The sequence below is a fragment of the Anabrus simplex genome, chromosome 5 (genome assembly GCF_040414725.1).
Source record: "Anabrus simplex isolate iqAnaSimp1 chromosome 5, ASM4041472v1, whole genome shotgun sequence".
In the NCBI taxonomy this organism is placed as follows: Eukaryota; Metazoa; Arthropoda; class Insecta; order Orthoptera; family Tettigoniidae; genus Anabrus; species Anabrus simplex.
Window position 1 is genome coordinate 176,456,812 of NC_090269.1, and position 23,549 is coordinate 176,480,360.

At 37.2% G+C, this 23,549-nt stretch overlaps 1 protein-coding gene across 1 annotated transcript in view; it reads left to right on the forward strand.

Annotated features, from left to right (window-relative positions):
* The window catches only part of E(Pc) (Enhancer of Polycomb), a 460,358-nt gene that overhangs the window by 174,778 nt on the left and 262,031 nt on the right, over positions 1 to 23,549 (forward strand). Inside the window, exon 3 of the mRNA XM_067148053.1 lies at positions 9,583 to 9,683. Coding sequence (XP_067004154.1) covers positions 9,583 to 9,683 — 101 coding nt within the window. The remainder of the gene's footprint in view (positions 1 to 9,582; positions 9,684 to 23,549) is intronic.

Below are 23,549 nucleotides of genomic sequence, written 5' to 3' on the forward strand. Positions count from 1 at the left end.
TATCACATTAAACTCAGAATTTTTATTAGTAATTATAATTATATTATTATTATTACAATTATTACCGTACGTTCTATTGCATGGGAATTAATTTCCATAATAATTTTCGTCGTCAATGCAGGAGTACAAAACAACATACAACGTAATAAACTGAAGTGGAGTGATGCAGCTAGGAGAACCTGCGGTCCTCTAGTTTTCTGACCTGATGAATAACTTAGTCTAGCTGGCTCACTATCATGAAATGTTACATTCTGGTAAACACTATTGCTGTTTGCATTCCCATTTGTATGTGCGGAAATATGTTCAGCATCACTTTTACTGAAATTATCAACCCTGACCTGAGAAGCGTCATCACTGCCGTGTGCCGTATCCCCTCCTCCACCCTGGCCCATTAGCGTGTCTTCTTGCTTTTGTAGCAGTCACTGGAACTTCCTCTTCTGAATCTTCGGAAACAGCATATGTTGGTCCGGGATCATTCCACGCTTTTTTACGCACAGATCCAGTCGCTAAAGTTTTACTTGCAATGCTGGAGTTCACTACACCTTCATCTTCACTTGACAGCTCTCTAAACTCTTCATCTAATTCAAATAAATAATCATCGTCACTGCTGTCTAAATAAACGTGCATATGTATTTCTTCTTCATTCATATTTGCCAATTTTATATCGCAAATTCAACTGAGACAATTCGCTTTCACAGATAAACATGCCTAGTACAACACGTGTGCAGCACTACTCACTGTAAACACAGCTGACAGGCCGCGAATAACCATGATGACACACGGCTATGTATATCTCGTATTATATCCATGGAGACAACAGAACGACTTCTTTTGTGCACAGAACTTTGCTCTAGAAACTCCAGGGATATTGATCAACCTCAATTAGGTCAAAGACCTTCAATAAATAACTTCTCATGTAGAACGAAACATAATGTCGAGGTGAGCTCGATGTTGGACCGGTTACAATAAACCATGGACCTCGACGTTGGACCGGAAGGGTTAAAAATGATCAAAATAGTATCCTCCTATCAAGAGAGTAACCATGTCATAATAAAAAAGTGATAATCAACTATCAACACAATATAACATTAGACTTTAGATTGTAACAAAATATGTGCAATTTAAAAACAGGTATTTGTCGTGGAATGCATTAACGATGACAATCTGTGAAATTAACAACAATCATGGGGTTGTTAACATATGACAATGGACATTGTGGACATTAAAATATACATCAATGCGTGAAGCGCGGATTGATTATTTTGAGGAAGGAAATCCTTCGAATTATGTAAAAACAAGAGTTAAAATAGAGTTCATTGAATTATCGTGAGTCCAAGTTGAACCAGTCAAAAGGCACATAACAGCAAACAAACTAAGGTTGACGTATGACGTGAACTCCAATCTACAAGATCCTAGTTACGTACTTCAATTATATTAAATTGTATTATATATATATATATATACACACATTTTTGCAACCAAAACAATTACAGACTGGTTCATCAAGCTATTCGCCGAGTTCCGTCGGCATTTGAAAGTACAGTGCCGGACATTGAGTGTGTTGCGCTGATCTTCAGGAGCTAGCAATTCGCTTCAATCAAGCGATTCGTCTTCGACTTCTATACAATTTTGGGACTTCATATTCATTAAATTATATTGTGACTTCGCGCCTGATAATATATGCATGCTGGCTCGTTTAACTTTTCACCTCTTCTTGTAAACATCATGAGACAGATCTAAACTTTGCGTGTGTTGTGCTATTATTCAGAAGATCGCGCCTTACTTCTTATAAGTGACTGACTTTCTATTTCTAGATTTTACGATTTAAAATTGCACAGTGCCAATCCCCATTAACAAATTTTGCCTCTTCAACTGTTTTTGTAAAAGACTCACTCTTTAATTTCTTATTTACCTATGCATTGTTTTTCCATTTTATTTGGCTGATGACCCAGATTGGGGTCGAAACCAGTACCGATTCCGCTTTAATTAAATAGAAATGTAACACTAAATTTCATATTTCAATTTAATTGTTTCCATAGGAAAGACACAATCTTGGTGCCAGACGAAAGTACAAGTTAAGCTAGTTAAGCTAGTCAATAATCACACGCTAGCGATAAAACTAGAAGATTGTATGTAACGTATACATAGGACACCAAATAATGGACTCATTAAGAGCAATAGCGATCTTGAATATGGGGAGAGTTCTAGCGATCCTTAGGTGAAAGAGAGCAGATTATGGCACAAAATGGAGTTTGAAATCTGAAATGAAAGAAAAAAAAGGGGAATTGAATTATATTGACAACGGAAGATGAAAAGTAAAAGAAAAATTGAAAGAGGAAGGCTTACCCCCTGGGACTGGTATTAGAAGTATTCCACCAATAGTACCCATATGGAAGAGACTGGTCACAGTTTTACGACAATTGAAAAAGACCTTAAAATCTTAAAAGTAGAGGCGCGCGGCTGTGAGCTTGCATCCGGGAGATAGTAGGTTCGAATCCCACTATCGGCAGCCCTGAAAATGGTTTTCCGTGGTTTCCCATTTTCACACCAGGCAAATGCTGGGGCTGTACCTTAATTAAGGCCACGGCCGCTTCCTTCCAACTCCTAGGCCTTTCCTATCCCATCGTCGCCATAAGACCTATCTGTGTCGGTGCGACGTAAAGCCCCTAGCAAAAAAAAAAAAAAAATCTTAAAATATATCAATAAAAGTAAACTGATGACAGAGTTTGAGAACATTTACATATTCTTAGACAAGCATTTTAATGGAAAACAAAATTTAAATGATACTTCAGAAATTAAAAGTACAATAATCAAAAAAATTACACAGAACTACTCTCTCTTTTCAATATAAATAAAAATAATTTTATGAGTATCTTTAATTATAAAACCTCTAACAACATTTCTTCTGTAACAACAGCTTTCATTCTAGCATTCCTTCATGCTACACCATCTCCGCGTACATCTGACCCGCCCGAGGAATCGATCGCCCCTCCTCCTCACATGACTCACTCCCCACCTCTACGTATACATACATACAACACTAGAAGCAGTAACAAAGCTATTCGCCAGTTTGCTTCACGCAGCCAATGCATACATACATATATACATATCCGTAAGCTTGGTTCTTGAAGATCATGATGAACTTTTTGAGTGTGGTAATAGCGATGTTATAGGTGAAATCTGTATTCAGCCCAAAGGTTTTGCAGAAGTTAACAAAAAATTCAGGTATGGTTTCTCGAACACCTAACATCAAGCCCATTACAGAGATGGATGTGAGCTTATACTTTTGCTTATAGAAGTCCACCTTTTCTTCATAAATTTTTCTTTTTTTCCATATCGACCTTTTCTGGCTGGTTTTCGTTGATCTCAAATCTAATTGTTGGATCAATGATGAAACCTTCAGAACAGGACGGCTTAAAAGCAATAATGTCAATTGTGTCAGTTGCTTCTTTTGTTGGAGAGACTGCGAACTTCTTCATAGACATTATAACCCTGTCCTCTCAAAGCATTAGCTGTCATTGATCTGGCTACATTATGGCGTGAGGTATGTAGTAATTTACCATGTGGACAGGCTCCCATTACATACGAAAGAGTTTCAAACTCTCTGTGGCAACGTCGACAGAGGCTTTTACCCTGGGATCTGCCAGGTACAGTACACAACAGGGACATTGGCATTCATTTTTATTACATCACGCCATTCACTGCAAGATAATCCTTTATGATCACAAATCCATGTATTCGCTGGAGTATGCTGTTTAAATAGGACTATACCTTTGCCTTTATGCTCTTTTTTGCTCCGGTTGTCAAAAGCTCTTCTTATCAATTCGAGTCGAACTTGCTTTGTATCTACAAAACCATGACTTTTGTCTCGAATAGATTCTGTTTCCGGTACATGCAAAGCGGCGAGGCTCATGCTTATTTCTTCACATAAGTTTCTCGTGGAGTGTAAAAAAAAAACATTATTGGATGATTTACAATTTTTGCATGCATCAATATGTTGCATATGTATTTCCCATGATGCACAAAATAATCCCAGACCTTTAAATTTAATCTCAGCATATATCATATCATTTAGGAGATCCATGGGAAGTTGCAAAATTGCCTTTAACTCTTTCCCGCAGATTGCGTAGTAAAGTGTACTGGAGTTGCACATTGTCTCCCGCGGGTTGCGTAGTAAAGCGTACTCGACTTTCAAACAGAGTTCCTCTGCCATCTGTCTGCTAAACATATAACTTTTTGAAACCAGCGAATTCTCTACACTTCCTAGATACTACTGGCATGCACGGAATCCTAAAATAAAGTGTTCTTTTGTACGTTTTCTTAGATAGAACAGACAGCTGACTGAATGTAAACACACTGCAGCAACATGGCTGCTCATAACCACTTGAATGCGGAGGATATTTGTTACAAATTAGATCAATATGTTGACAAATGCAATGGTAGTGAGTTTGGAGTTGTATATATGATAATAAAAATAGTATGGGGAGCATTTGGGACAGGATATGAATCTGAGAGGAATCGAAATACGGCACAGGACAGGAAATGTTCATTCAGGTACCATCTACTTTTAAAATATTAGGCCTACTTGTAAAATACATAATTGTCAGTTTTAATCCTTCAGTTAATTATCTTTCGGACTATGAGCCTCTACTTGATTACACAATAGCCTATTCCAACTAATGTCAGTTTATCTTCCAATCCCATTCATTCAAAAATTGCTTATAGTTTGTATGTCCGAGAGGAAGCACGATTTGCTATCGAAATATCTTCATCCGACTGATCCCGAAAATGAAACAAATTGGGAGATTCAGGGTGAATTCCTGCGTTCTCTGCATTACCAAGAAAATAAGAGCTCCATCATATCCAGCAATTTAGACTGACTTTAAGAGCAAGCAATTTAACATTATGTACCATATTGGATGCTTCCTGATGTACCATTCCGAACGGGGGGGGGGGGTTGCGTGTAATTAGGTGATCTCATTGTATCATTTTAGAATAACTATTGTGTATTATCCATTGTTAAAAAATTTGAAATTGATATCTTAAGTGGTTTCACAGGAAAAAATATTTAGTGAAGGTACTCCACAACTATACCTGACAAGCAAATTATTACTCTAGGTTTCGCCCGACAGTGAGTCAAAGATATTCCGTGGGAAAGGGTTAATGCTCCCCTAACCATAATATTGCCATCATTTATAAATTTGACTAAAACCTTTTGTGGTGGTACTGTCTGAAATTTATATACCAAACTAGGACAGATTGAAGTGTTTATGATTACACATTTTTTATTGGAATGCAAAAGTAGGGAAGAAATGAGGTGCTCTAGGGTGGTTTTGAACTTATTTAGGACCTTGACAGACTGTAAAGTAATTTCATTGGAGAAATTTACACCCAAATACTTAATAGATTCTCCTTTCTTCAGACATGGTATCTGTTTTTCATCTGCCATGAATAATTTTTCTTCTGATAGGTGACCATGTTCCTTTACATTTTCGAATATTGATGTACAGTAAAGTCCAATTTCTTGTAATTGATGTGTGGCTGCTTGAGCAAGTAATAAAGCTTACTCAGAATCTCTTTCAACAATAACCACATCATCAGCAAAACTTAATACCATTAGAGCTTCATGATCTGGACTCAATTGAAAGCCATATTGGGTAGATATCAACGTTTTGCTAAGGTCATCCAGAATATGATTGATGACAAGATTAAACAGGATTGGCGACTGAGGAGAACCTTGTATAACTCCCCTGCATATCAAGAGAGGTCTGTTTTGCTTCCCTGTGTCTGAATTGGTGTGATATTTCCTGTTTGCAGATTCATTATTAAAGTCGCAAGTTTGGTTGGAATTGGTAACGACTGTAGTGTATCATTTAAATGAGCATGACCAACGTTGTCAAAGTCTTTCTGTACATCTAAGAATATAGTAGTCAGATTGGCTTGTTTGTTTTTGGCTTCACGGAGAAGAGAGTCAAGTATCGCAGTGTTGACATGCGTTCCAGAAGAGTTGGTAAATCCTTGTTGATTGGGGTTTAAAACAAGCTCTTCACAGAGATGCCTGTCAAGGACCCGCTCAATTATTTTTATTACTGAACAGATTGTGATAGGTTTCAAGTTCTTTATATTGAGTGTATCTCCACCTTTATGGATTAGAACAGTCGTGGCCCTTTTGAAGATAGAAGGTACAACCTCAGTTTTCAACATACATGTGGCAGTGTGAGATATTATGTCGACTGCAGTACTGTCTTTGATAACTCTGACAAGGACGTGGTCTGGACCGGATGATGTGTCTACGGCTATATGATTAATAGCAAAGTTGATTTCATCTGGGCTTATAGTGTCATTAAATAAAATATCAATTAGTTCCTTATCAATATCGCTTGTAATGAGATGGGTATTCGGATCGAATCATGTCATTAGGTTGTCCGAGAATTTCAGAGAAATGATGGAATATTTCATCCGAAGGAATTTTTGGAATTGGAATTTGAAACAGGTTTAATAGCCTTTCTGCGCTGATTGTAAAAGTGGTACTGGGTAAGGTGATATTTGTATCTTTTGCAGCGTTTTATTCGGTCGCATTTTGTTGCCGTTCAGGATTGGTTGTCTGTTTATATTTCCTTTGCTTGTCTGTGGTTTGTTAATTTTTCCTGTACTGGTAGTATTTCCATGACAGATGTTTGGGGCCAGGGAGTATATCAATCGCAGAACCAAGAACTCGCACCAAATTTTAATCTCATGGTTAAATTGGTCATGTGTGAAATTATTTTAAAATCTGCTTCGCGACTGCATCATTTTCTTCTTAAATTCATGTGGTAAAGCGTTGACACTGTTAGTTTCCGTATTAGCATGAGGTTCACTTTCTTGAGCGATTGTTTTGACATTTTGGGAGGGATCAACCCCCTATCAATTTCTAGAAACTAAAATTTGACAGTGAATATCAGGATGAGCTCTGCTGATGTGTATTTTGACCCCACGGCAACTGGAGTAATGACATCTGCAGTGTGGACACTGAGAATTTGTATTGTCACATGCCTGATTTGAAGAACTCGTAGTGTGGCTAGCTGATAAACTTGGATGAAGAATTTGAGATGCCTGAGGAATTCCTAAATTAACATGCAATTGTTCATTATCTACAAATGATGAATCCTGAGATAGATGACTCGTGAGCTCTTGATATGTGTATGTTAATGCCCCTCATTGTAAACTTTCTGTGACATCTGTGAAATAAATGTAGGTAGAGCACTTGTAGTGCTTGATACTTCCCGAGAATCGACCATGCTCTGGGGTGTGTTGCTAATCTGTAATAATCCTGTTCTTGAATGATAGATGTTACCGAGTCAGGTAGTTCTTTCCACTGCTAACACAAAGGTAAGCAGCTGATGTGAAGTGTCAGAGTAATAATAACATTTATACATCATCATTTGTTCAACAACAGTGGTATAAAAATCGACCGTCATAGAAAGTACCCCACAATATCACAAAGGTTCTATATTAGTAATGTCAAAGAGGAAAATCAGATGCAGACCATTAAAATAATCTATACAGTACCATGAAGGTTCTACCACAATACTATCATTCAATTGTCCGACTCGGCTGAATGGTCAGCGTACTGGCCTTCGGTTCAGAGGGTCGCGGGTTCGATTCTCGGCCGGGTCGGGGATTTTGACCTTAATTGGTTAATTCCAATGGCTCAGGGGCTGGGTGTGTATGGCTTATTCAACATTAGAAATCATCCTAGGTGGGGCCCTCATCTTCACAGACATGCAAGTCGCCTAATAGGCCATCTTTACAAAGGTGAAGAATGAGAGTATCCTCCTAAATTGTTGGTATCATATGTAAGCAGATTAGACTGTTTGGCCACAAATAATATGGTCACGAGATGATACAATTCTTACTCATAAGGGCGTAAAGATGAGATGCTGCCCTAATTGTGCTAATTGGAGATTGTCTTAGTTAATCTTTAAAATATTCGTAATATAGAATGATGAATATATGATGTATTGAATTAGGAGGATACTCTCATTCTTCACCTTTGTAAAGTGAAAACCGTCAATACGGAATGATTCTAATATCTTGTAATAATAGGCCGTCTACTAGTAAAAGACCTGCACCAGGCCTCTCCGGAGGCCATACGCCATTATTATTGCCATTCAATTAATTATATTGTAAGATTTTCTATCATTTAAAGTAATACACTTCATGGTTGGGTTCCGTATTGAGTTAAGACTTAACTTAAAAATGAGTACAAAATTTTATTGTTCCACCTTCCACGTTAAATGATTTTAAGTATTGAGAAGGTGGAACAATAAAATTTTGTACTCATTTTTAAGTTAATATTTTCTATATAAATCCAAAATATCCAATCAAATATCCAAATGCAGACGCTGACCTAAATTGTTAGTATCATATGTAAGCAGATTAGACTGTTTAGCCACAAATAATACGGTCATGAGATGATACAATTCTTACTCGTAAGGGCGTAAAGATGAGATGCTGCCTTAATTGTGCTAATCGGAGATTGTCTTAGTTAATCTTTAAAATATTCGTAATATCGAATGATGAGAAACGGACCTTAATTTATTCAATAGAGCGGAGGAAAGGTAAATTTCTTGGACACGTCCTACGACATGACACCTTTCTCCAGAATGTCTTCGAAGGAAAGGTCCTAGGGAAGAAGTCGAGAGGAAGACTCCGTCTCTCATACCTTAGGAACATAATCACTCAGCTGGGTTTTGCTTCCTATTTCATGATGAAAAGGACTGTTGAAGATTGTGGAATGTGGCTGCAGCGACAAGGCTTAGCCTTTAGATAATGGATGGAATATAGAATAACATAGTAACCATTCGATGAACGTAAACAAACAACACATGTACTAACCTATACTAAGTATACGACAGAGCAGCTATAAACGCAGAAAACAACACAAGGCACCATGTAAACCACAAAACATAATTCAAAATATCATAAAGACCAGAAAATAAATAAAAAAACATAATATTAACTGTAATAAAATGTAAAAATATCAAGATCACGAATTGTGTCTCTTAATTAATCAAGATAGGGTTGGTTTAATGTAAGATTATCCAGGTAATGGTAGAAAAATGGTTATATTCTAGCTTTACTGAGATATTTGATGTATTTTTTCTCGTTTGAGTATGTCTCGTACTACATGTTGACCAAATTTGGCATGACACTTCAATGAATGATACTTCTAGAAAATTGTTAAATTTAATTGAACCTTTACTTGTATAACAAATTTTTGAAAATCTATGAAGAGCATAGTCACGTCTCCAGTGCAGTTTAGTATGCACTTAGTAATGGAAAAGAACAAACAAGTGACAAATAAGTCATACAGAAAGATATGAACTTGCATAGGAACACGTTAAATGCACTAACCTGTCATTGTACTCAGTCTAATATCAATGTATCACTTAAATCCTTTTTTTTTTTTTTTCCTTCATATACAGTAGTTGGGTTATGTAAATACTATTACAGACCATGCAGTATTAAAATTTAATTTCTAACTGTGTATAGGTATGATGTTGAGCACATTGTTATCTGAGGGTCCATGTTACATTTCAGCATTTGCCATGGAGCAGGATATACCTGACTATGACATGGATTCAGAGGATGAGCAGTGGATCAGTGCTCAGAGCTCCAAGTTGGAAATCACCCCTCTTAAGGTGAGTAATTGAATGTTTAGTTTACGTAAATGTTCATTGTTGACATGGTTTCTGTAAATTGTTGTAACATGTGTAAGCCAAGCCACAACTATGAATATCCTAAAAGATTTTTGATCGTAAGCCTTAAATAATGTGTTCTTTCATGAAAATTAAATTATTGATTTGCTAGGTGGTCTGTGGCATAAGGTGCTGGTATTTCTGCATTCACTGCTCTGTGATTAAACAGTATAGATAATATAGATTACTGTATTTACCTCATTGTAAGTTGATCATTTTATAATTTTACTTTTTTCTTGGTTCAAAAAAATGTCCCTCATTTTAGATTCGGTATCGTTAACAAGTCTGGTAAAGTAGATGGCACTCTTTGTTGATGCAGTAGGAAATGTTTCTGAAATATGTCAGAAGCTGCCATAAGTAAGTTTTCACCATCATGTATAGAGTTAAGCCTGGTTTCATCAACAGTTGTTAAATATATACTAAATAATTGGGTTTTTAAAACTTTTCCTGAGAAATGTTATATAATTCCAATATAATTGGTCCATTATTGGAAATTATAAACATTCCAACTAACTCATTATTGGTTGCCAGCATTTCACTACAGTGTGAAGTGGAATTATCTTGGTCTCAACCGCACACAACTTCATCATAACATCGCTATTGCCGCAATACGGGGTTCAGTACCCATACTCCGCAATCATCTATATAGCTTCTGACAAACTGTACATCATGCTACATTTCAAATTTACTTCCGAGCCTTGTGATTGTTGTTATTTCTATCTGGCACATTCTAGCAAATTCACCAATGACTTGGAAGATGTAATTACTTTATAGTTGATGTACTTTGTCCTTGAGGCTGCCTCCTCAGGAGGGAAGTTTTATTAATAAATTTGGGCTCATCAGTTGGTAACTAGCAAGCCTACCAAGACACATGACTAATGCATGTAGTGGAGGCCACTTTACAGGCTACTTGGAGATTCAGGTAGTGCCAGTGGACTATGAGGGACTCTCTCTTTTACAACAATTGATGCCTGCTAGGCCCTCAGATGATACAGACTTTGATTCCCATAAGGAACTGCAGGACTCCTTTTCCTCTTCTGTTGACTCGCTAGACCTGATGCAGTCAAGGTTTTTCTGTCAGGGTGAACTTCCTTAGTCTTTAGTAGTCCCTTACTTCATCTGCAAGGCAGCATATTGATTTATAGATGTCAAAACCATCTGGTAGTATCCTCACTGTACAGAATAAAGAAGCCATTGGTGAGTTACCACTGTACTGAATAAATAAGGGCTAAAAGAAAGCTTGGAGATCAGTGATTGGGCTGATCAGTGTATCGTGGTCAAAACTACATTATTCTAACTGTGAAATGGCAAATATGCATTTTGTGTTTCTATGGGCTAAATGCACTAGGAATGAAGCAAGGGTTTGGTATGATGAAGCATTTCCTAACAGACTTGTACCAAACATTGCCTATCATAGAACACAATATTGTATTCTGGAAATGGAATAACTTTGCAGTAATAATTGCTTTTGCTCGTAAGTTGCAATGCCAATTCATTTTCTGACATCTGTCTGGAATGTACAGTCCGGTCAGGAGATGCATGACGATCATCTCAATGCCCCTTTCTCCATGATACTTAGTTGACAGTATGCATCTTTTGTAGTCAGCCAACATTCATTACCAGAGGATGCGACAGGATGAATGATGGCTCAGCAGATCTCAGTTTCAAGTGATCTCTCATCATGTGATCACAAGTGATGCCTATGCCAGTTCATTCATTCTGTACAAATTCCACATCACATCCTTAATAATTCGGCCATTGTCAGTACCGGTATTCATCGAAACTTCATCAGTCATGGCTCCTTGCCATAGGCTTGAGTTATTGTAACTTTAAAGCTTTTCAGTCTGTTGAACACTAATTATAAAATATATAACATACCTGTAAAAAACACATTATTAAACAAAGACATGTTATGTTCTTGAAAGAACATCATTGGATTCGTACAAATCACACTTTTACTTTTTTAATGATGAAAATTGTTTATAAATGTAGAAACATTTGTTTCATTTCTGTTTATACCCTTTAATACTTGAAAGTTAGAACTTTTCTTAATGAAGCGCTCCAGTAGTACGTCCTCTCTCCTGCTAGTCCAACAAAGAGTGCAAGGTGGTGCAGTTCTCCTTCATTGGCGTGAGGTCAGCCTGTCAGCAACTTTCTGTTATGTCATGCTTTAATAAGAAAATAATAAATAATATTACATCAGTCTTGGTACTGATATATTGTACTGAAAATTTGTTTGTAATAATTGCACTTGAATACAGAACAAAAATGAACTTTATAGCTTATAATAATGTCATGCTTTGGCGATATCAGTGGCCACTTTGATTTGTACTGTTAGCTTTATTATTAGTGTTGCTATTATTATTATTTTCCTTATTATTTTCATTGTTTTGATATTATATAGTGGTTGTTTAATGAGCATTTAATGGGCTGGTTAGTTTACTGGTAATTTTTGGTTAATTTTTTTCCTTGTGCCATCAACTCCGTTTGTTGAAGTGTATTATTATTATTATTATTATTATTATTATTATCATCATCATCTCTCAGAATTAAGAAATAAGAGAAAAGAAGAAGATCCTCTCTATAATTGAAAGCCATAAAATATATAAATATATAAATTATCCTCATCATCGTAATTTTAGTTTATTGCACAATACGTATACTATTACATTGAATGAAAAGAAAGAACCCTTAAAATTATATTAACTCCAGTGGAAGTCCTTATAAAATCAGATGTGAACTATATTCATAAAATTTTGTACATAGTTCTATATTAATAAAATGGCATACATAGATTAATTAGATTTTTAGTTGTATTGACAAGGCAGACGTAGATCTTTACCAGTGATTTTCAGTGTTGTTATTAGATATAAGTCAATACAGACCAAAAAAAACCATAGTGGTTAAAATAATTTAAAAAGACACAAAAATGTCAGGTTGTTTTATTCTTGAGCCTTCTTCACATTCTGTTGAACGTTCAGGATCTGTTCCCATGAACCTATGCCTGGCACGAACCCACTCTGCTCTTCAGCTGTTTATGGCTGTAGAAAGGCTTTCAGTCTCTTGTAGATAATGTGGAGAAGAACCTTACTAGTGTGAGGGATCATTGCCACCATCCTTTAGTTGTTGCAATCTGTGGGAGATCCTTTCTTGTAAATTGGGATGAATATTGACTCGCACTGCTCATCTGCCCAATTCCCTGTCTCCCATTCCTTCTTGCGGAGATCTAGTAATACTTCTACTTCTTCTGTACCCATGTTCTTTAGGATTTCAGCAGTGATTCCATCCACACCAGTTTTGTTTCATTGCAGGTGTCTGATTGCCTTCTCAACTTCCGGTCTCAGGATTGAAGGTTCCTTGTTTCCCAGTAGGCCATCATGGTTTCCAGTGTTTCTTGCTGGGTCTCCCTTGAACAGGTTTCCAAGTAGCACTTCTACACCTCCACAATGCTTTTGGAATCAGTTTTTCTTGTCCCCAAACATTGAATTCCTTTACCAGATGTTTCACTTCACTGAAAACTTCCCAAGATTCCTGATGTTCCGGATGCTGTTTCAGTTCATGGCAAAGGTCTTTGATTTGGGCATTCTTGTCCCTTATGCACGCAGCCTTGATTTCCACATTAGTGTCCTTCTGTTCTCAAAGCTCTCCCCTCCTCAAATAAGGTCAGTGTGGAGTCTGTAACCCAGTGCTTCTTCAAACTGTTGCGGATTCACACATCTTTGCACCCTTCTCTATCCAGTTCTTTACTCCCACCCATGCCTTGTCACCTGTGATCTAACTTCTTTTTGCAGGTTATGTTACAGCTAAAGGGGGTTCATGACACATACTTGCATTCTCTGTCCACCCTTTCCAATTGAGTAAAGCTTGAGTGAACAGGTGACTTTGAGTAACTTGTGGTCTAAACTGCAGTCAGCATCTGTTTCACTTAAATGTTACTTACAGATGTTCTCCATCGCCATTTTACTAGTGCATACTAGATCAGATTCTTGTACGTTTTGGTGGAGCTGGTCCAAGCGGGAGTCGGCATGAGTTGTGCTGGAACGTTGTGTTTCTAATTACTAGGCTGTGCTCTGTGGTAGAATGCAGCAAATTTTCTCCTTCTCATTTCTCAGCCCTAGTCCAAACCGTCCAATGATTTTTGAAGGTGTAGGTCATCTCCGATACATCTGACTTTGGCATTGAAGTCCCCTAAGATGTAGACTGGCTTCTTCCTTGGATTTCTACCAAGTTGTTCTCCTATCTGATTGTATAACTCTTCGTCTAGTTTATCTGCAGTGGGCATGTAGACCTGCTTCATGTGGAAGTTCTCAGGATTGGTTTGCAGGGTTAGTTTATTGGCATCCTTCCCTGTCTCAGAAGAAGGCTGAAATCATTAGCAAGGGCAGGGCGGCTGTCTCGGAAGAGAGAATATGTGGTTGGTTTGCTGGACTGTTGTACTACCTGGAATCTGAGGATGTAAGATCAATTATGGAAGACCCAAGCAGGATCTTCAATGCAAACGAGACAAGTTTTCTGTTCCATAAGGTTTCAGGAAAGTACCTTGGAGTCAGAGGGGAACAGCTTCAAATTACAGCAACCTGTAAAGAGAAAGAAGGCATAACAGTGCTTGGAAATTTCTGTGCTGACGGGCGTTGTGCCCCAACAATGATCGTCTACAGCAACATACAACTTCAGCAACTTATCAAAGATAGTGTACCTGAGCCTTGGATATATGAGAAAACTGAAAGTGGCTGGATGAAGGCCCCCAACGTTTCTGAACTACCTTCATCACTTTAGGTCATGGCTAGAGGTAGAGAAAATTACACTTCCTGTTGTTCTATTTCTTGATGGACACAGGAGTCACTTATCCCATCAAGTCAGTAAATATTGTCATGGCCATGGAATAATATTGTACTGCCTTTACCCTAACGCCACCTATCTTCTGCAACCAGCAGATGTGGGGGTATTTGCACCTCTAAAGAGAGCTTGGGAAAATGCTTTTCAAGGCAAGAAGAAAATACCTTGGTGATTTATTGGTGCATCAGTAAACAAGGTAAATTTTGCACCCACGTTAAAGAAAGTTTGGGATGATGCTGTTAGACCAGATATTGTGAAAAGCACCCTTTGCAAGTGCGGTCTCTATCCACTAGATCCCAATGCTGTGGACTACATAAAATGTGTTGCAGATATTTTGAGAACCCCAGTACGAAGGCAACAGCAAGAGAGTGACGAAGGCAGCCCTTCATCCCTTTCCACTTCCAATCAGAAGTAAAGTTTGTGCTTGATGACCTGGAAGAATTCTCGTGTCCTCGTATTCTCGATAAGTTCAGTGACAAACTAAGACATGATGGAGGAAAACAGAACAATGGTGAACCAGATTTGTATGCTTATTGGAAAAGTGTTACAGCTCGGTACAAGGCAACACGTGAAACAATTTCAGCTAATCAGAATGATTGCAGGTTATAAATTTCATTTTTTGTCCGTATTGAAGATCTACTTGTGATACGAATTCGTATAATTTTATTAAATACCACCTATTCAATACATAATAGCTAATGAGGACTTACATCTTTATTAAATTGTTAATGTGGTACATGTTTTGCTCCCTTTTTTGAGTATCATCAACCAATTAACATTTACCCAAGGTTTGATAAGATTGTGAACATATTCTATTGAGCTAAAATATGCTTTGTAAACATGAGTGATAAATCTTATAATATTTTACAAGTCATATAACAATAAAAATTATGTCTTAAAGTTAAAACACATTTGTCTAAAATCTTAGTGTTAACATTGTCCTTTAAATTTATTGATGAAATTAATCTGTTGAACATCCTTTTAAAATCAATTTAAAAAACAATTGAGATCTGGCTGATTGTATTGATTCAGTATTACTTGACTTGTGTAATTGTTACTGAACCTTCATAAACTATATTAACAATTTTATGCAGTTGATAATTGCCTATATGATGAACACTTATCGATGTTACTGGAGTAACACTTGTACATTTCATAATCAGAATGAAACGATGACAGACAGTTCATCAAAAGATGATGGTGATCAGGGCAGAGATGATTTCACGTGGAATGATGAACGTTTAGAAGTGTATGTACCTTCTCCCCAAGAAGGATCTTCCTGGTGCCGTCAGTTTGAAGTGTGGAGTAAGAGTTCACAAGCCAAAATTATTGAATGAGCATAAAATTGCTTCGGAACTTGCTTGCTCACCCACCTCAAGAAGTAGCGAGGATTCTTTCAAAAATTTTCTTGAAGTTCCTGAAGTACCAGAAAAACCTCATCAGTTTAGATAAGGAAAACATACGTGATATCTTCAAAGGAGTACCGGGAAGAATTGAAGATAAAGAAAAGAAACAGGAAGACTAAAGACATGTTCTGCTCTCTGTGAAAGGATTGATTTTTGTGTGTCTCAGGGTATTTTAATATGTATTAAAATTGCCTCCTCTACTTTTGTGATTTATATTTAAGAATCATTCTATTTTGCTCATGTTATTACAATCATATAATGTTTTAAGTAAAGAGGTATAATAAATATTTCTATTCGTATTTAAAACCTTGCCGTTCGATATATAAAAATCATGTTCGATAAATAAGACCTCCCTGATCGATATATAACGCAGACTGTTCGATATATGAAGGAATACAACTTTTGCATTTAAGGGTGCCGTGAGCCTACAAATTATACATTTTAACCCTTAGCCCTCCTTTCTTTCTGAACACTCCTGCCTCTCCAGCTCCATTTAAGAATCTGCTTGTAGAGGGATAACAGACAGCACAAACATATTGACAGCATATTAATAAAAATCAACTAAGGCAAACACAAAATGAACATAATACAAGTACAGTACAGTATTCAGGTGCACTGTTCAGCATATTCAAACCTGAAATTATCTGACAGTTACTTTTTGTCTGTAATACAGCATTGTGTGGAACTTCCCAAAAAAAACTTGTCGGGATGTAATCCAGGCTTTTTTCTACAAGTATTGCTGAAAAACACAGTCTCACGTCGTACTTTAGGCATACCGGTTAGTCTCGTGCACAATTTCCGACAATAACTCGTCTGTCAAGAATAATTGGAAAAAGTCAAGTTCATTCAACCTTGCGGTGGTTTATAACCTGACGTACCTGTGAATGGGCTTCTGAAGTCCAAGTCAGTATGACTGTATTTCCTCCAGCCATCAGCAGAGGTACCAGCATTGCCATTTAGCATAATTTTCTCATTATTGGGATTTTCATCACTCAACTCGCCAACACAATCTTGCAATTAAAAATAGGAAAGAATTTCCACCAATCAATACTTGTTTTTTTATTGCTTATATTAAGCTACAGGACCGGTTTCGACCCCATATACAAGGTCATCTTCAGCTGAACCATGAATACATATTTATATGATGAAGCTTTGATTAAATTGCATTGTCAAAGGAATGTTATATGATGATGTGCATTTAGTCACATACAAATGGGGCATGTCTTATCGTGAATTGGCATATATGTCAGTATGTACAATATTGCAACTGTATGTCTAAAATATTATGTTGAGGTCCTAAAATTAGTGTATAAAACATATCTTTACTTAAACTAACTTATATATATATGTACAGGATAAAATACAATATATAAAAAACATTTCGTGCACATGAACATTCGTATCTTGCTTGTTGGTCAATTCATCAACTCTCGTATTTAAGTCCCATTTACATTTGTACACTCAGCTGCTGTTCTTGGAGTTTAAAAGATATGGTTGTAAAATTGCATGAGTAAAAGATTATAAAAAAACAAGTATTGATTGGTGGAAATTCTTTCCTATTTTTAATTGTGTAATTCGTCAATACGGAAATGAAGATTATAGATTACGAACACAATCTTGTTCTGCAATATCTTCCCAACCACTTAATTGAAAATCACTCTCACTATTGCTGAAATCAACGTCACTTTCACCTAAAAGTCTGGCTATTTCTTTCTCATGCTGCTCAACATTTATTTACAAACTCACATGGTCTTCAAAGAATGCACACAAAGCCTGATTTCAAAGAGATTATAGCTATATATGGCTTCAAATTGTTGTCGAAGGATGCCAGTAGCTTACTGTACCTGTAATTCATGCACGCGTAACCCGGCAATGGAGTTATATAGGGAAGAAACATAGGATCTATGCGGGATATTCTCGTTGTCAGGCATGGCCCGCCACGTGAGTGCTAAGGGTTAAAAGTCTGAACAAGCTAGTTGCAACCAGAGGATGTTCCGTTAAGGTTTTATAATTACTTCAGAGGCCTGTTCTTCACCGGAAAACAATACTGATCAGTAATTCATAGAGATAACCGTAAGTGTTCGATATATAGTGTCACAAGTCACAACACTATTCTTAACAAGAGTTAAAAAAACTAAAGGGCAGAGTATGAAGTAGAACTGTTCTTCAGAAATACTATTGCATGCAATATAGTTTCTGTTAGGCATGCAAATGAGTGAATGATGTGGGTAGATTAGGCTGTTGGAGGAATTAGGATGAGAATTGTCTTTGTGTATTCCTCATCTGAGAGTGCAGATGAGGATGAAGTTGGTAAGTTGTATGAAGCACTAAGTGACATCATCGTCAGGGTAAAGCAGCAAGGATAGGATAGTGGTAATGGATGATTTCAGTGTGAGAGTTGAAAATAGAACTGAAGGGTATGAAAGGATGGTGGGTAAATTTGGGGAAGATATGGAAGCTATTAGGTATCATTTTCTGGACTTCTGTGCTAGTATAGGTTTAGCAGTTACAAATACATTCTTCAAGCATAAGGCTATTCACTGCTATGCATGGGAGAGTAGGGGCACCAAATCCATAATAGACTATGACATAACAACTTTGCATTCAGGAGATCTGTTAGGAGTGTGTGGGTTCCGGGGATTTCTTGATGATACAGACCACTGTCTGATCTGTAGTGTACTAAGTATCTCTACACTTAGAACAGAGAAATAGACGAATATGGGTAGAAAATCTCTAAGACATGGAAATTACACAGCATTAGGCCTATATGAACATGATAAGTGAAAATTTTCAAACAGTAGACAGTAAGCAGGTTCAGGATATAGAAAGAGAGTGGGTGGCATACAGGGATATTGTAATAGAAACAACAACGGAATACCTGGGAACATGTGTGTGTAAAGGTGGGGAAAAGTAAACATCTTGTTGGAATGATGAAGTGAGGGTAACTTGTAAATTTAAAAGGAATCCTTCAAACAAGGACCAATGCAGACAGGGAATTGTACATAGATGGAAGAAACAGAGTGAAACAAATAATTATTAAATCCAAGTAGAAGTCATGTGAATATTTTGTTAATAACCTGGAAAGACTAACAATATAATAATCTCATACTGTATTTAATTTGTTTTGTATTGACTGTAGAGTAAAAGAAAAAAATATATAATTGGTCCACCTTAGTCAATACAAGTGTGTCTTAAAAGAAAAATTGAGGAAATTCACACAGTTGGTACATGTTTCAGCCCCATTGGGCTTTCTTCAGCCTTAAAGATAGAATATAAAGTTAACGAAACACTTGGAAAACACAACACAAAAAGTCCTATGAAAAGAAAAAGAAATCAACATTATTTATAATATTGGACTCAATAATCATTATGATAAACAATTTGCTGACAAGATAATTCATAAAATAAAATTAAAAAATCCCTCTGCTTCGCATGCTATAGAATCAAAAAGCAAAATGAAATCCTCACTTTTACCTATAATTAAAAAAAAAAAACATTCCAGTCACCAACCTGTGTTTTAAAAAAACAAAATTTTACTCGAGCATTCAAAACTCATAATGCAAACTCCAACATTTTTTATAATAAACATACTGTCATCAATAATAACATATTGCAATTCAGGTGTTTGCAAACTCAAATGGCTAGTAATAATAGAGTTGAGATAGAAATAACAAACAGAGTAACCAAAGGCTCTGATTTTTACAGTATCGTTAGACACCTACTATGAGAGGAGAAGGTCCCACAAAGAACTAAAAAGACCCTGTACAAGTCATATTTCATTCCCATCCTTACACATTCTCTGGAAACCTGCACACTAATATCAAAGGATTGTAGTAGGATTCAAGCCTGCGAAGGGAAACTTCTTAGAACTGCCCTCCAAAAGACACGACTTGATCATGTGAAATATGATGAGATCTGATCTAACCTAGGTCTAAATGAATTGATGGAGGAAAGACTTAGGTCATCTAGACTTAAATGATTTGGGCATGTTAAATGAATGAATACTACAAGGTTACCATGTGCTTATTTGGAAAAGAGAATAATGGGTAGAAGACCAGCCGGAAAACCAAGAAGAAGATGGATGGACCAACTGAGGGAAGACGTGGAGAGAAGAGGATGGAATTGGGAATCTGTTATGGACAACAAAGTCTTTTTGAATAGACAACTTTGGGAGATGCTCGTTTTCAAATAACCTACCCAGCTCGCTGGAAGGGCAAACCGATGATAATGACAAACTCAAATGTCAAAACTGTACTTCAAGTTACTTTGGCCAACTGATAGGCATTTCCATATCCGTTATTAAGAACATGTTAATGCTGTAAAGCACAATAGATTTTCAGCTATGAGTGAACATGTGCCAGATTGCTATCATCAATTCACATCCATTGACAATGATTTATTGATCCTCCATAGAGAAAATAAGAGCTAATTACATTTTCATACATTTAGATCACTCTACTTTCATTTTAAATTAAATTCGTGATCAGACTACTGTTTTTTTCTAGGTATTAAAAATCCTTCTCGATAAAATTTTTTAAGTTATTTATAACTCATTCATAAATTTTCAAGTTCTCCCTCTCATCATTTCCCTCTCTCTCCCACAGTTAACAGCTGACCTGCTTGGCAATCAATTTTTTTTCATGTTTTACTTTTTTTTTTGCTAGTTGCTTTACGGCACACCGACACAGATAGGTCTTATGGCAACGTGGGACAGGAAAGGGCTAGGAGTGGGAAGGAAGCAGCCGTGGCCTTAATTAAGGTACAGCCCCAGCATTTGCCTGGTGTGAAAATGGAAAACCACGGAAAACCATTTTCAGGGCTGCCGACAGTGGGGTTCGAACCTACTATCTCCCGAATACTGGATACTGGCCGCATTTAAGCAACTGCAGCTATCGAGCTCGGTTCATGTTTTACTACCGGTACTTCTTTTGTTTTTACATTTTTCAATACACAACATGAATTTACTGTCGGATTTTTTATTATGGACACTCGAGTTTAGGCTTTAATTACAAACGAACCAATACGCCTATTGCAATGCGAGTTATACCAATATTTTCCTTGTTTAATTCTACATTAGCGTATATAAGACACATTGTTTGCGACGTTCATTAAATTTTTTTAAATTTGTGATTGTAATAAATATTGCCCGGATTTTTGGCTTCTTCTCTAGGAAGTGCTCACTTAGGAATATATGCAAGGAAAACTACTTGTCTGATGGTAATGAAATTTTTATATGTTATAACCACATAGTTGCAATTTTTTTCAACCGCCCCGAAAAAAGTTCTTATCATTTTTCTAAAGCAACTCTTTCTCAGCCCAGGATAAACGTACAACAGCAAACTTGGGCTTGTTTTGAAGCACTCAGTCATGGTTATCAGAAACTACAACAACTGTAACCGTACAGTTTGGTACCGAATTTATGAAGAGTAATATTGAAAGGAGGCTTTGTGTACGCCGGACCGTACGATTAACAGCAGGCCGGCTGGTGAAAACGGGTGCAGTGTTGCCGCATTCAGTAGTAATCACGCGCGCAACAAACACAGTACACTCGCCCCGGGCAGTTGTGCAACGGAATGCCCATGACCTTGGTTTATCCGCAAGCTGTCCTATGTTCTACATGTTGGCCACGTCACTTCAAGATGCCTCCGAGACCGCTGTTATCAGAGGGTGAACTTGCAATGATTATGAGTGCTATTTGTTTCTTTCAATGCGAGGGGGGTAAAAGTAGGGGACAAGATGTTCCCTGTGTACAAGGTGGCAGATTGTCTTGTATTATCGCTGTCGTCAGTGAAGAGAGTAGGAGCCGCTTCAAAGGAGAATGATGGAAATACGTCATCCAGGTCAAGAAAGAAGCAGTGTGTGAGACCGGGGTGTCCGAAAATCCATCTCGATGATTTTACTTTGGGCACAATACGAAGAAATATGCACGATTTTTATATGAATAAGATATATCCCACAATTAAAGCCTCCGCATGAAACTGTTAGAAATTATGCCGGATTTTCCTGATATGTCAATTTCTACGCTTTTGAAAGTAGTTCGAAGCTTGGGATTCCGATTCAAAAAACTAAACAGAAAACCAGTGCTAATTGAATCTGTGACAGATGTTGCATCCCGACATACCTACCTTAAATCAGATCAAAAATTAGATGTATGTCTTTTCAGGCGTTTGCTCTATTAACCAGCATTTCGTCTTAGGTCTGACACTAGACTCGTCAGAGTGGGATGTGTCAGACCCTACCCACTGATGCTGGGGTGTATGCAGGTGAATTTGTCAGAAGCCTATTTATGAGGCACAGTCTGACAACTGCATACGGGAGATAAAACTCCACAATGGAATTAATGCCCGCCTAGCAATTCCAAATGGAAATTCTAAATTCCCATGGAGGGAATTAGATATTTTTCCACCAATAGAGCATATCAAAAATCAGATCAAAAATTAGATGTATGTCATTTTAGGCGTTTGCTCTATTAACCAGCATTTCGTCTTAGGTCTGACACTAGACTCGTCAGAGTGGGATATGTCAGACCCTACCCACTGATGCTGGGGTGTATGCAGGTGAATTTGTCAGAGCCTATTTATGAGGCACAGTCTGACAACTGCATACGGGGGATAAAACTCCACAATGGAATTAATGCCCGCCTAGCAATTCCAAATGGAAATTCTAAATTCCCATGGAGGGAATTAGATATTTTTCCACCAATTGAGCATATAAAAAATCAGATCAAAAATTAGATGTATGTCTTTTCAGGCGTTTGCTCTATTAACCAGCATTTCGTCTTAGGTCTGACACTAGACTCGTCAGAGTGGGATGTGTCAGACCCTACCCACTGATGCTGGGGTGTATGCAGGTGAATTTGTCAGAAGCCTATTTATGAGGCACAGTCTGACAACTGCATACGGGAGATAAAACTCCACAATGGAATTAATGCCCGCCTAGCAATTCCAAATGGAAATTCTAAATTCCCATGGAGGGAATTAGATATTTTTCCACCAATAGAGCATATCAAAAATCAGATCAAAAATTAGATGTATGTCTTTTCAGGCGTTTGCTCTATTAACCAGCATTTCGTCTTAGGTCTGACACTAGACTCGTCAGAGTGGGATGTGTCAGACCCTACCCACTGATGCTGGGGTGTATGCAGGTGAATTTGTCAGAAGCCTATTTATGAGGCACAGTCTGACAACTGCATACGGGAGATAAAACTCCACAATGGAATTAATGCCCGCCTAGCAATTCCAAATGGAAATTCTAAATTCCCATGGAGGGAATTAGATATTTTTCCACCATAAATAGGCTTCTGACAAATTCACCTGCATACACCCCAGCATCAGTGGGTAGGGTCTGACACATCCCACTCTGACGAGTCTAGTGTCAGACCTAAGACGAAATGCTGGTTAATAGAGCAAACGCCTGAAAAGACATACATCTAATTTTTGATCTGATTTTTGATATGCTCTATTGGTGGAAAAATATCTAATTCCCTCCATGGGAATTTAGAATTTCCATACCTACCTTAGACGAATTAGAGACTTAAGAGCACAGAGCTACAAGATCTTCTTTACAG